The sequence below is a fragment of the Peromyscus eremicus genome, unplaced genomic scaffold, assembly GCF_949786415.1.
Source record: "Peromyscus eremicus unplaced genomic scaffold, PerEre_H2_v1 PerEre#2#chrX_unloc_2, whole genome shotgun sequence".
NCBI lineage: Eukaryota > Metazoa > Chordata > Mammalia > Rodentia > Cricetidae > Peromyscus > Peromyscus eremicus.
Window position 1 is genome coordinate 1,113,669 of NW_026734289.1, and position 12,752 is coordinate 1,126,420.

At 54.0% G+C, this 12,752-nt stretch overlaps 1 protein-coding gene across 1 annotated transcript in view; it reads left to right on the plus strand.

Annotated features, from left to right (window-relative positions):
• Positions 1-4,596: 4,596 nt before the first annotated feature.
• The window catches only part of LOC131901091 (uncharacterized), a 55,959-nt gene continuing 47,803 nt past the window's right edge, over positions 4,597-12,752 (plus strand). Inside the window, exons 1-2 of the mRNA XM_059252380.1 lie at positions 4,597-4,675; positions 4,992-5,258. Of these exons, the coding sequence (XP_059108363.1) occupies positions 5,029-5,258 (230 nt within the window). The 5' untranslated portion in view covers positions 4,597-4,675; positions 4,992-5,028. The remainder of the gene's footprint in view (positions 4,676-4,991; positions 5,259-12,752) is intronic.

Consider the following 12,752-nt stretch of genomic DNA (forward strand, 5'->3'; position numbering starts at 1 on the left):
CTTATACCCGGGGAGAACCCCCAGAGTGAATGTCGAAAACCTCTTGTCCTGAACTCACATGTCCAGACATCATCTCAGCAGGAAGAATACTTAGAGAAGGCTCTGAAATTAACAGAGGGCACTATCTGGAGTCCTACAACTGCTAAGCATGCAGGAGCGCTTTTGTGTGTGTGTGTGTGTGTGTGTGTGTGTGTGTGTGTGTGTGTGTGTATACCTGGGATTATTGTGGCCTAGTCCTGAGAGAAGACGTAGCAGTGCCTGAGAGGCTCAGTATGTAAGAGTTGTGGTGGTCAGCTTTGGGACGTAGGGGAAGGACCGGATTGCATGTAGGGGAAGTCTTTTAGGGCTCTTTCCTTCAGCTGCAGCTCAGGTGAGCAAAAGGTTTGAAGTGGTGCATCCTGTGTGTAGTTTGGGGCTCAGGGGGCTGCCAGGGCATCGTGGATGAGAGCATTGTGTAGGAACCATCAGAAAGGTGGCAGGACTGTCGTTTGGAGTAGCCTGTCAGGCAGGTCTAGGAATTCAGGGCCTCCACTCCCACCAGCTGAACATGGCCTAGCAACCGTGGATACCAGGGATGGGACTGTACATAGGAGTGAGGGATAGAGGGAGACAGATATAGAGGTGGAGGTGGAGGTGGAGGAGGATAGATAAATGAGAGAGGGGGGTGACAGCAAGAGAGAGGGTGGGAGAGCAAATGAGAATCTGCCTGTGGGGTGTTGGGTGTTTTCGTGATTGTTGGTGTTATTTTCATGCAGGCTGTTGGGCAGACCCACTCTGTCTATGGACACATTTTTCTGTTCCATGGGTCTGGGCCCCTGGAGGGAATTTTGTGTGAGGACACCTGGAATGTTGTGGGAAATCCATAAGGACAGACAGGGTGGGTGGGTGCTGCAGGCATCGTGATGTTAAGAGTGAGAATTGCTTCTTGTCCCTCAGCTTCTATGTTACCTGTCCTCGGTCCACTTGAATCTCTTGAGAGAGATGAGTCCTGTGTGTACCTAGGCCCTGCCACAGGTAGGTGGGTGTCCAAGAGGATATAGAGATTTTCTTGCCTTACAGGTTTTGGGGATGTTAGAGAACGGAAAGAGAAGTTTCCTGAATGGTGCCAGGTAGATTGTGTGGGGTAGGGTGGGGAAGCGGGAGGTTAGGGGTGGGAGGTGGAAGGCTGTGCAGAGGAGAGGGATTGTGACAGAGCTGTAGATAGGTCAGAATGGTTGCCTGGTGCTGCCTAGGAGACTGTTAAAGTGGGGGCCTGGGCCCAGGGTTTGGTAGGGCAAGAGGGCAGGTGGGTGCAATGTTTCTTCTTTTGATGTGTTCTTGTCTTCACCTCAGGGACCTGGACGCCCTGCCTGTTGAGGCAAGGTTGTGGATGTCCCGGGCCTTATGGTCCCTGCTTCGCATGATGTGGGGCAGCATCCACCTGAACGCTCATCACTACCAAGGCCAAGGTTTTGGAAGGATGTCATTCTTCTCCCATCTTACTATTAGACCATCGGATTTGGGACACGGGACTAAGGCTGCTGACTCTGCATCCCTTCCAAGCATACACAGCTGCCTGCCCTTTTGCCTTGTGTCCATCCTGGAGCGGCCTTCTGCAAAGTGGGAAGCCCGAGCTGGGTCTAGGGTCCCATTGAGTTGGGTGGTCGTCTCCCTTGGTGTAACACCTTCCATCCCACTGCCTTAGAAGAACCAGGTACAGCCTTGGAGGCCCCTCTTGCCGGGCCACCTTGACCTGGAAGCTTGGGTCAGCAGACCCAAGGCCATGCTGGAAGCTGTACTGCTCACCCTGGTGGGTGGAGTCATGTAGACAGCCACTGGATCTCTGAAAGCTGCTGTGTTTGTGTGTGTGTGTGTGTGTGTGTGTGTGTGTGTGTCTGTGTGTGTGTCTGTGTGTGTCTGTGTGTCTGGGGTGAAGGCTGGGCTAGGGCAGGGATGCAGCTGTTAGAATACCCTGGTTTAACAGCTAGGGGGCGATGCTCTGCCCCTGAACGCCAACCCCATTTTTATGTTTCTTTGGCTCCTCCCCTATAGTCCAGATGTGGTTTGTGGAGGACTTCCTTAGGGTGTGGCTCAGACTCTCAAGTGAGCCTGCCCCCACATCCACACACTCCCCACTTGGCCCCCTCCATGACACCCTCCACCACCTGCCCTCTCTCCCTGCACCCCACCATACCCTCAGGCAGGGCCTTCAGGGGCTAGCACAAAGCCGAGTGTGTCAGGGAAGTGCAGTGCATGGAGGTTACCATGGAGGAACCAGTTAAAGTCTGTTACCCCCATCTACACACCACACCCTCACCTTCTGCACACCACTGAATCCCTAGCAGCAGCCCTAGAGTGGCATGTCTGTCCAGTCCTAGCCTAGATGGTTGTCCTCCATCTTGGAGCTTTGGCTTTTCTTTTTTTTTTTTTGCTTTGTGAATGGCGGAGAGAGAGCACCCTTCGCCCTTGGACCTTGGCATTCTCGGTGCCCTGCTGCCATCCCACGGATTCAGTTTGCCAATTCCGCCAGCAGGTCCCTGTGCTACCCTGGGTATGGAGGCGTGCTGCCTAGGGAAGGGCTCCTGCCTGGGTCCCCCAGGACCAAAGCGGTTCTCTGGCCCGCTCCATGACCCAGGAGAGCTGGAGGAGGAAGTAGGGTCCAGATGACCGGCTCCGGGCTGGCGACACGTGGCTGGCTTGGGGTTCACAGAAGCACAGCCTCCCGGGTCCTGTGGCCGCCATGTCTGGGACCAGGAGAGGACCTCTCCACAGGGGATTGTGCAGCCTGGGCTGCATGGGGGTGGTTGTGTGGAAATTTTCCTGCCTCCATGCCAGCCAGCCTGCCCTTACAGTGGTGAACAAGGCCACCCCGGGACCCCCTAGCTTTTGTCTGAGCCTCCCTAGCAGTATCCACAGCTCACTTCCGGAGACCACACAAACTCTGCCCTGCATCTCTGGGAGGTGCTCAGGGTCTCAGGCCTGGTTGCTAGCCACCTTGGCCAAATGTCTGTCATCCATTTATCTCCTCCTGCCATCCCCTCTCCTCTCTGGCTGCCTGGACATCTCTCTGGCTTGCCTCTTGTTTCTTTTACAACTGGATTTTCTCTTGAGTTGTGCTACAGGTTGAATTTAGGCACTGGGACCTGTTAGAAAAGGTTCCAGCTCCAGAGCCACATCCCCAGATCCCTGTAAGGGATCTGGAACCCTCAACTCCCCAATCATCATCCTATCCAACCTGATTGTTCGTTCCCAGTATGGCAGTGTGGTGGCTCAAGGTGAATTCCAGTAGAAGCATCCAGAACAGGGTTTGGACTCAGGTGTGCTCACAAAGAGGCCAGGCAGGACTTAGGTACCATAGTGGCCAGGTTTCACTGCCCGTGCTTCCCCTGACAAGCCTCCTCTGTGTTATTCAGGACACACATAGTCCTGTCTTCTCCTGCCTAGCTTTATTTGCATTAAACCCAGGAAGAACTCCCACCATCAAAGGTCCAAAAGCCCCTTGTCCTTCATTCTCATGTCCAGACATCATCTCAACAGGAAGAATACTTAGAAAAGGCTCTGAAATTAACAGAGGGCACTATCTGGAGTCCTACAACTACTAAGCATGCAGGAGCGCTTTTGTGTATGTGTGTGTGTGTGTGTGTGTGTGTGTGTGTGTGTGTGTGTATAGCTGGGATTATTGTGGCCCAGTACTGAGAGAAGTCGTAGCAGTGCCTGAGAGGCACAGTATGTACGAGTTATGGTCGTCAGCTCTGGGATGTAGAGGAAGGACAGGTTTGCATGTAGGGAAGCCTTTTAGGGCTCCATCCTTCAGATCCAGCTCAGGTGAGTACAAGGTTTGGAGTGGTGCTTCGTGTGTGTGGATTAGGGCTCAGGGGCATGCCAGAGCGTGGTTGGTAAGAGCATTGTGTAGGAACCATTGGGAAGGTGGCAGTACCGTCCTTTAAAGTGGCCTGACAGGCAGGTCCATGAAGTCAGGTCCTCCACACCCACCCCCATCACCAGGAAGCTCCCTTTTTAGCCACAGCAAAAGTCTCCAGGAAGCTTTGTAGAGAGGGAGATTTGGAAGAGCATAGACAGGCTTGTCTCCAGGTGGCAGGGAGAGTGATTTTCTTCTAGGCTTCATCATGGAAGATGTCATCAGTGTGGAGGAGAGCCTCTGGAGACTTTCAGTGCTCATTGAAGGAAGGCTTCCTGTTGAGGAGTGAAAAGCATTTCCCTACTGAACGTGGCCTAGCTAACCTGGATACCAGGGATGGCACTGTACATAGGAGCGAGGGACAGAGAAAGACAGAGATAGAGGTGGAGGTTGTGGTAGAGGAGGATAGATAAATGAGAGAGAGAGAAAATAAGGCCAGAGCAAATGAGAATCTGCCTGTGAGGTGTTGGGTGTTCTCTAGTTTGTTGGTGTTTTTTTTTTTTTTTCATGCAGGCTGGTGGGCAGACCCACTCTGTCCCTGGAAACTTTTTTCTGTTTCATGGGTCTGGGCCCGTGGAGAGAAATTTGTGTGAGGACACCTGGAATGTTTAGGGAAATCCATAAGGACACACAGGGTGGGTGTGTGCTGTAGGCATTTTGGTGTTAAGGGTGAGAATTGCTTCTTGTCCCTCAGATTCTATGTTACCTGTCGTCGGTCCACTTGGAATCTCTTGAGAGAGCCAAGTCCTGTGTGTTCCTAGGCCCTGCCACAGGTAGGTGGGTGTCCACAGAGGATACAGAGAGTTCCATGCCTGACAGGGTCTTGGGGAAGTTAGAGAACGGAAAGAGAAGTTTTCTGAGTGGTGCCTGGTATTTGGTGTAGGGTAGGGTCGGGAGGTGGGACGTTAGGGGTGGGAGGTGGAGGGCTGTGCAGAGGAGAGAGATTGTGACAGAGGTGGACGTAGGTCAGAATGGTTGCCTGGTGCTGCCTAGGAGACGGTTAAGGTGGGGGCCTGGGCCCAGGGTTTGGTAGGGCAAGAGGGCAGGTGGGTGCAATGTTTCTTCTTTTGATGTGTTCTTGTCTTCACCTCAGGGACCTGGACGCCCTGCCTGTTGAGGCAAGGTTGTGGATGTCCCGGGCCTTATGGTCCCTGCTTCGCATGATGTGGGGCAGCATCCATCTGAACGCTCATCACTACCAAGGCCAAGGTTTTGGAAGGAAGTCCTTCTTCTCCCATCTTAGTATTAGACCATCGGATTTGGGACACGGGACTAAGGCCGCTGACTCTGCATCCCTTACAAGCATACACAGCTGCCTGCCCTTTTGCCTTGTGTCCATCCTGGAGCAGCCTTCTGCAAGGTGGGAAGCCCGAGCTGGGTCTAGGGTCCCATTGAGTTGGGTGGTCGTCTCCCTTGGTGCAACACCTTCCATCCTACTGCCTTAGAAGAACCAGGTACAGCCTTGGAGGCCCCTCTTGCCGGGCCACCTTGACCTGGAAGCTTGGGTCAGCAGACCCAAGGCCATGCTGGAAGCTGTACTAGTCACCCTGGTGGGTGGAGTCATGTAGACAGCCACTGGATCTCTGAAAGCTGCTGTGTGTGTGTGTGTGTGTGTGTGTGTGTGTGTGTGTCTGTGTGTCTGTGTGTGTGTCTGTGTGTCTGCGCTGAAGGCTGGGCTAGGGCAGGGATGCAGCTGTTAGAATACCCTGATTTGGCAGCTAGGGGGCGATGCTCTGCCCCAGAACCCCAACCCAATTATTATGTTTGTTTGGCTCCTCCCCTATAGTTCAGATGTGGTTTGTGGAGGACTTCCTTAGGGTGTGGCTCAGACTCTCAAGTGAGCCTGCCCCCACATCCACACACTCCCCACTTGGCCCCCTCCATGACACCCTCCACCACCTGCCCTCTCTCCCTGCACCCCACCATACCCTCAGGCAGGGCCTTCAGGGGCTGGCACACAGCCGAGTGTGTCAGGGAAGTGCAGTGCATGGAGGTTACAATGGAGGAACCAGTTAAAGTCTGTTACCCCCATCTACACACCACACCCTCACCTTCTGCACACCACTGAATCCCTAGCAGCAGCCCTAGAGTGGCATGTCTGTCCAGTCCTAGCCTAGATGGTTGTCCTCCATCTTGGAGCTTTGGCTTTTTTTTTTTTTTTTTGCTTTGTGAAGGGCGGAGAGAGAGAGCACCCTTCGCCCTTGGCCCTTGGCATTCTCGGTGCCCTGCTGCCATCTCGTGGATTCAGTTTGCCAATTCCGCCAGCAGGTCCCTGTGCTACCCGGGAAATGGAGGCGTGCCGCCTAGGGAAGGGCTCCCGCCTGGGTCCCCCAGGACCAAAGTGGTTCTCTGGCCCGCTCCATGACCCAGGAGAGCTGGAGGAGGAAGCAGAGTCCAGGGGACCAGCTCTGGGCGGGCGACACGTGGCTGGCTTGGGGTTCAGGAAAGCACAGCCTCCTGGGTCCTGTGGCCGGCCATGTCTGGGAGCAGGAGAGGACCTCTCCGCAGGGGATTGTGCAGTCTGGGCTGCATCATGGTCATTTTGGGCAAATTTCCTACCCGTGTGCCGGCCCGCCTGCCCTTACCGTGGTGCACAAGGCCACGCAGGGACCCCCTAGCTTTTGTCTGAACCTCCCCAGCAGTATCCACAGCTCACTTCCGGAGACCACACAAAGTCTGCCCTGCATCTCTGGGAGGTGCTCAGGGTCTCAGGCCTGGTTGCTAGCCGCCTTGGCCAAATGTCTGTCATCCATTTAACTCCTCCTGACATCTCTCTCCTCTCTGGCTGCCAGGCCTTCTCTCTGGCTTGCCTTTTGTTCCTTTGACAGGGTTTCCCTTTGAGCTGTGCTTCAGGTGGAATTCAGGGACTAGGACTAGTCAGAAAAGATTCCTGCTACAGAGCCCCATCCCCTGATCCCTACATGTGGTGTGCCAGCCCCGCCCCCCCATCCTCATCCTATGCAGACTGGTTGTGTGTATCCAGTAAGGCAGTGTGCTGGCTCAAAGTGTATCCCAGTAGAAGCATCGACATTGGTGTGCTCACAAAGAGGCCAGGCAGAACTTAGGTACCATGGTGGCCAGGTTTCATGGTCCCTGCCTCCCCTGACAAGCCTCCTCTGTGTCATGCAGGATACATGCAGGCCGCATACTCCTTCTTGTGTTCTCTTGCCTAGCTCCCTTTGCCTTAAATCCAGGGAGAACTCCCAGGGTCAAATGTCGGAAAGCCTCTTGTCCTGCACTCACATGTCCAGGCATCATCTCAGCAGGAAAAATACTTAGAGAAGGCTCTGAAAATAACAGGGCACTATCTGAAGTCCTAGAACTGTGATGTCTCTCTGTGTGTGTGTGTGTGTGTGTGTGTGTGTGTGTGTGTGTGTGTACACCTGGCATTATTGTGTTCTAGTCCTGTGAGAAGCCATAAGCAGTGCCTGAGAGGCTCAGTGTATAAGAGTTCTCATGGTCAGCTATGGGATATAGGGGAAGGACAGGTTGGCATGTAGGGAAGCCTTTTAGGGCTTCATTCTTCAGCACGAGCTCAGGTGAGCACAAGGTTTGGAGTGGTGCATCCTGTGTGTGGTTTGGGCCTCAGGGGCGTCCCAGAGCATGGTGGATGAGAGCATTGTGTAGGAACCATCGGAAAGGTGACAGGACCATCCTTTAGAGTGGCCTGCCAGGCAGGTCTAGGAAGTCAGGGCCTCCACCCCCAGCAGTATGAAGCTCCCTTTTTAGCCTCATCAAATGTCTCCAGGAGGTTTTGTGGAGAGGGAGATTTGGAAGAGCATAGACAGGCTTGTCTTCAGGTGGCAGGGAGAGTGATTTTCTTCTAGGCTCCATCATGGAAGATGTCAGCAGTTTGGAGGAGGACCTCTGGAGACTTTCACTGCTCATTGAAGGAAGACTTCCTGTTGGGAGTGCAAAGCATTTTCCAACTGAACATGGCCTAGCTACCCTGGATACCAGGGATGGGAATGTACATAGGAGCAATCGATAGAGAAAGACAGAGATGGAGGTGGAGGTAGAGTAGGATAGATAAATGAGCAAGAGACAGACAGACAGAGAGACAGAGACAGAGAGACACAGAGAGAGAAAGAAAGAGAGAGAGAGAGAGAGAGAGAGAGAGAGAGAGAGAGAGAGAGAGAGAGAGACAGAAATAGGAGGGGGAAGGAGGAGAGAGAGAAAGTGAGGCCAGAGCAAATGAGAATCTACCTGTGGGGTGTTGGGTGTTCTATAGTTTGTGGCTGTTTTTCATGCAGGCTGGTGGGCAGATCCACTCTGTCTATGGAGACTTGTTTCTGTTCCATGGGTCTGGGCCCCTGGAGGGAATTTTGTGTAGGACACCTGGAATGTTGTGGGACATCCATAAGGACAGACAGGGTGGGTGGGTGCTACAGGCATCCTGGAGTTAAGAGTGAGAATTGCTTCTTGTCCCTCAGCTTTGATGTTACCTGTCCTTGGTCCACTTGAATCTGTTGAGAGAGCTGAGTCCTGTGTGTGCCTAGGCCCTGCCACAGGTAGGTGGGTGTCCATAGAGGATACAGAGAGTTCCATGCCTGACAGGGTCTTGGGGAAGTTAGAGAACGGAAAGAGAAGTTTCCTGAGTGGTGCCTGGTAGTTGGTGTAGGGTAGAGTCGGGAGGTGGGAGGTTAGGGGTGGGAGGTGGAGGGCTGTGCAGGGGAGAGGGATTGTGAGAGAGCTAGAAGTAGGTCAGAATGGTTGCCTGGTGCTGCCTAGGAGACGGTTAAGGTGGGGGCCTGGGCCCAGGGTTTGGTAGGCAAGAGGGCAGGTGGGTGCAATGTTTCTTCTTTTGATGTGTCCTTGTCTCCACCTCAGGGCCCTGGCTGGCCTGCCTGTTAAGGCGAGGTTGTGGAAGTACCGGGCCCCCAGTGGTCCCTGCTTCTGGTGATATGGAGCAGCATCCACCTGAATTCACTTCACCATGGAGGCCAAGGTTTTGGAAGGAAGCCCTTTTCTTCTCGTATCTCAATATCAGACCAACGGAGCATGGGACACGGGACTCAGGCCCCTGACCCTGGAGTCTTGACCAGTGCACACAGCGGCCTGCCCTTTTGCCTTGTGTCCATCTGGGAGCGGCCTTCTGCCAGGTGGGACTTCTGTGCTGGACCTAGCGTCTCATGGAGTTGGGTGGTCGTCTCACTTGGTTTGAAATCTTCCCGTGTGCTCAGGGTTCTGGGTCACCACCAAGGCACTGCCCTAGCAGGACCAGAGTCAGCCTGAGAGGCCCCTTTTTGGGTGGCCGGCTTGACCTAGAAGGGTGGGCCAGAAGACCCAAGGCCATCCTGGCAGCTGTACTGGTCACCCTGGTGGGTGGATTCATGTAAAAAACTGCTGGAACTCCGAAAGCTGCTTTGTGTGTGTGTGCATGTGTGTATGTGTGTATGTGTGTGTGTGTGTGTGTGTGTGTGTGTGTGTGTGTGTATGTGTATTGGTTGTTTGTGTGTGCCTGAGTTTGTTGTGGCCTAATCCTGTGAGTGTCCATAAGCAGTGCCTGACAGGCACAGTATTTAAGAGTTATGATAGTCAGGCCAGGGTTGAAGGTGAATGACAGGTTGGCATGTAGGGAAGCCTTTTAGGGCTCCATCCTTCAGCTCCAGCTCAGGTGAGCACAAGGTTTAGACTGGTGCATCATATCTGTGGTTTGGGTCTCATGGACGTGCCAGGGAACGGTGGATGAGAGCATTGTGTAGGAACCATCGGAAAGGTGACAGGACCATCCTTTAGAGTGGCCTGACAGGCAGGTCTAGGAAGTCAGGGCCTCCACCCCCAGCAGTATGAAGCTCCCTTTTTAGCCTCATCAAATGTCTCCAGGAGGTTTTGTGGAGAGGGAGATTTGGAAGAGCATAGACAGGCTTGTCTCCAGGTGGCAGGGAGAGTGATTTTCTTCAAGGCTCCATCATGGAAGATGTCAGCAGTGTGGAGGAGAGCCTCTGGAGACTTTCAGTGCTCATTGAAGGAAGACTTCATGTTGGGAGTGCTAAGCATTTCCCAACTGAACATGGCCTAGCTACCCTGGATACCAGGGATGGGACTGTACATAGGAGAGGGACAGAGAAAGACAGAGATAGAGCTGGAGTTGGAGGTAGAGGAGGATAGATAAATGAGAGAAGGAAAGTGAGGTGAGAGCAAATGATAATCTGCCTGTGAGATGTTGGGGGTTTTCGTGATTGTTGGTGTTTTTTTTCATGCAGGCTGGTGGGCAGACCCACTCTGTCTATGAACACTTTTTTCTGTTCCATGGGTCTGGGCCCCTGGAGGGAATTTTGGTGATGACACCTGGAATGTTTAGGGAAATCCATAAGGACAGACAGGGTGGGTGTGTGCTGCAGGTATCCTGGTGTTAAGAGTGAGAATTGCTTCTTGTCCCTCAGCTTTTATGTTGCCTGTCCTCGGTCCACTTGAATCTCTTGAGAGAGCTGAATCCTGTGTGTGCCTAGGCCCTGCCACAGGTACGTGGGTGTCCACAGAGGATACAGAGAGTTCCATGCCTGACAGGGTCTTGAGGAAGTTAGAGAACGGAAAGAGAAGTTTCCTGAATGGTGCCTGGTAGTTGGTGTACGGTAGAGTCGGGAGGTGGGAGGTTAGGGGTGGGAGGTGGAGGGCTGTGCAGAGGAGAGGGATTGTGACAGAGCTGGAGGTAGGTCAGAATGGTTGCCTGGTGCTGCCTAGGAGACAGTTAAGGTGGGGGCCTGAGCCCAGGGTTTGGTAGGCAAGAGGGCAGGTGGGTGCAATGTTTCTTCTTTTGATGTGTCCTTGTCTCCACCTCAGGTACCTGGACGGCCTGCCTGTTTAGGCGAGGTCGTGCATGTCCCTGGCCCCTTGTGGTCCCTGCTTTGGATGGTGTGGGGCACATCCATCTGAACGCACATCACTTCCAAGACCAAGGTTTTGGAAGTAAGCCCTTTTCCTCTCCCATTATATATTAGTCAATTGGACCATGGGATATGGGACGATACAGGACTCAGTCCCCCTATCCTGGAGCCCCGACTAGTGCCCACAGCTGCATGTCCTTTTGCCCTGTGTCCATCAGGGAGCCGCCGTTACCAGGTGGGAAGCCCGGGGGTGGGCCTAGGGCCCCATTCAGTTGGTTGGACGTCTCCCTTGGTGTGACACCTTCTCCTGTGCTCTGGGTTCTGGGACATCAACACCCCACTGCCCCCAGAAGGAACAGGGTCAGCCTGGGAGGCCCCTCTTGGCTGGAGCCTTGACCTGGAAGCTTCTTGGGTCAGCAGACCCAAGGCCATTCTGGCAGCTGTATTGGTCACCCTGGAGGGTGGAATCATGTAGACAGCGGATGGATCTCTGAAAGCTACTCTGTGTGTGTGTGTGTGTGTGTGTGTGTGTGTGTGTGTGTGTGTGTTTGGAGTTCTAGCAGGGCAAGGGCAGGGATGCAGGTGTGAGAATACCCTGGTATGGCAGCTAGGGGGCGACGCTCAGCCCTTGGTCCCCAAATCCATGTGTATGTTTCTGAGGCTCCTCCCCTATAGTCCAGATTGGCATGTGGTTTGTGGAGGATTCCCTTAGGGTTTGGTGCGGCTCTCAAGAGCTTCTATGCCCACATCCACACACTCCCCACTTGGCTCCCTCCATCACACCGTCCACCACCTGGCCCCTCTCCAGGTACCACATGATACTCTCAGGCGGGGCCTTCTGGGCTGGTAAGCGCCCAAAGCCGAGTGTCTCAGGGCAGTGCAGGGCATGGAGGAACCTGTTAAGGTTTGTAACAGCAATCTGCCCCACGCATCCCCACTTGCTGATCAACCTGGGGTCCCTAGCAGCAGCACTAGAGCCTCATGTCTGTCCAGTCCCGGCCTACATGGTTGGCCTCCATCTTGGAGCTTGGGAGGAGATCTCTGGCTTTTTTTGATTTTTAATTTTTTTTTTTTGCTGTGCGAAGGGCAGAGAGAGAGAGAACACCTGTCGTCCTTGACCCTTGGCATTCTTGGTGCACTGCTGCCATCCCGCGGATTCAGTTTGCTGATTCCGCCACCAAGTCCCTATGCTTCCCTGGAAATGGGGGCAGGCTGGCTAGGGAAGGGTTCCCGCCTGGGTCTCCCAGCACCAAAGAGGTTCTCTTGCCCGCTCCTTGACCCAGGAGAGCTGGAGCAGCAAGCAGGGTCCAGGTGACCAGCTCCGGGCGGGGGCCACGAGACTTGGCTTGCCGGTGGCAAGAGCACAGCCTCCCAGGTCCTGGGGCCGCCATGTCTGGCAGCAGCAGAGGACCTCTCCGCAGGGGATTGTGCAGCCTGGGCTGCATCATGGTCATTTTGGGGAAACATCCTGTGTGCCTGCCTGCCTGCCCTTACCGTGGTGCACCAGGCCACGCAGGACCGCCCATCTTTTGTCTGAACCTCCCTAGCAGTATCCACAGCTCACTTTGAGAAACCACACAAACTCTGCCCAGCATCTCTGGGAGGTGCTCAGGGTCTCAGGTCTGGTGCTAGCCACTGTGGACAAATGTCTGTCATCCATTTAACTTCTCCTGAAAGCCCCTCTCCTTTCTGGCTGCCAGGCCTTCTCTCTGGATTGCCTTTTGTTCCTTTGACAGGGTTTGCCCTTGAGCTGTGCTACAGGTGGAATTCAGGGACTGGAACCTGTCAGAAAAGGTTCCTGCTCCAAAGCAAAACCCCAGAATCCTACAAATGGTCTGCGAGGTCTCCCCCCCATCATCATCCTATACAAGCTGGTTGTGTGTACCCAGTGATCCAGGAGCTCAAGGCAGTGTGGTGGCTCAAGGGGAATCCCAGTAGAAGCATCGAGACCAGGGTTTGGACTCAGGGGTGCTCACAAAGAGGCCAGGAAGAACTTAGGTACCATGGTGGCCAGGTTTCATGGTCCC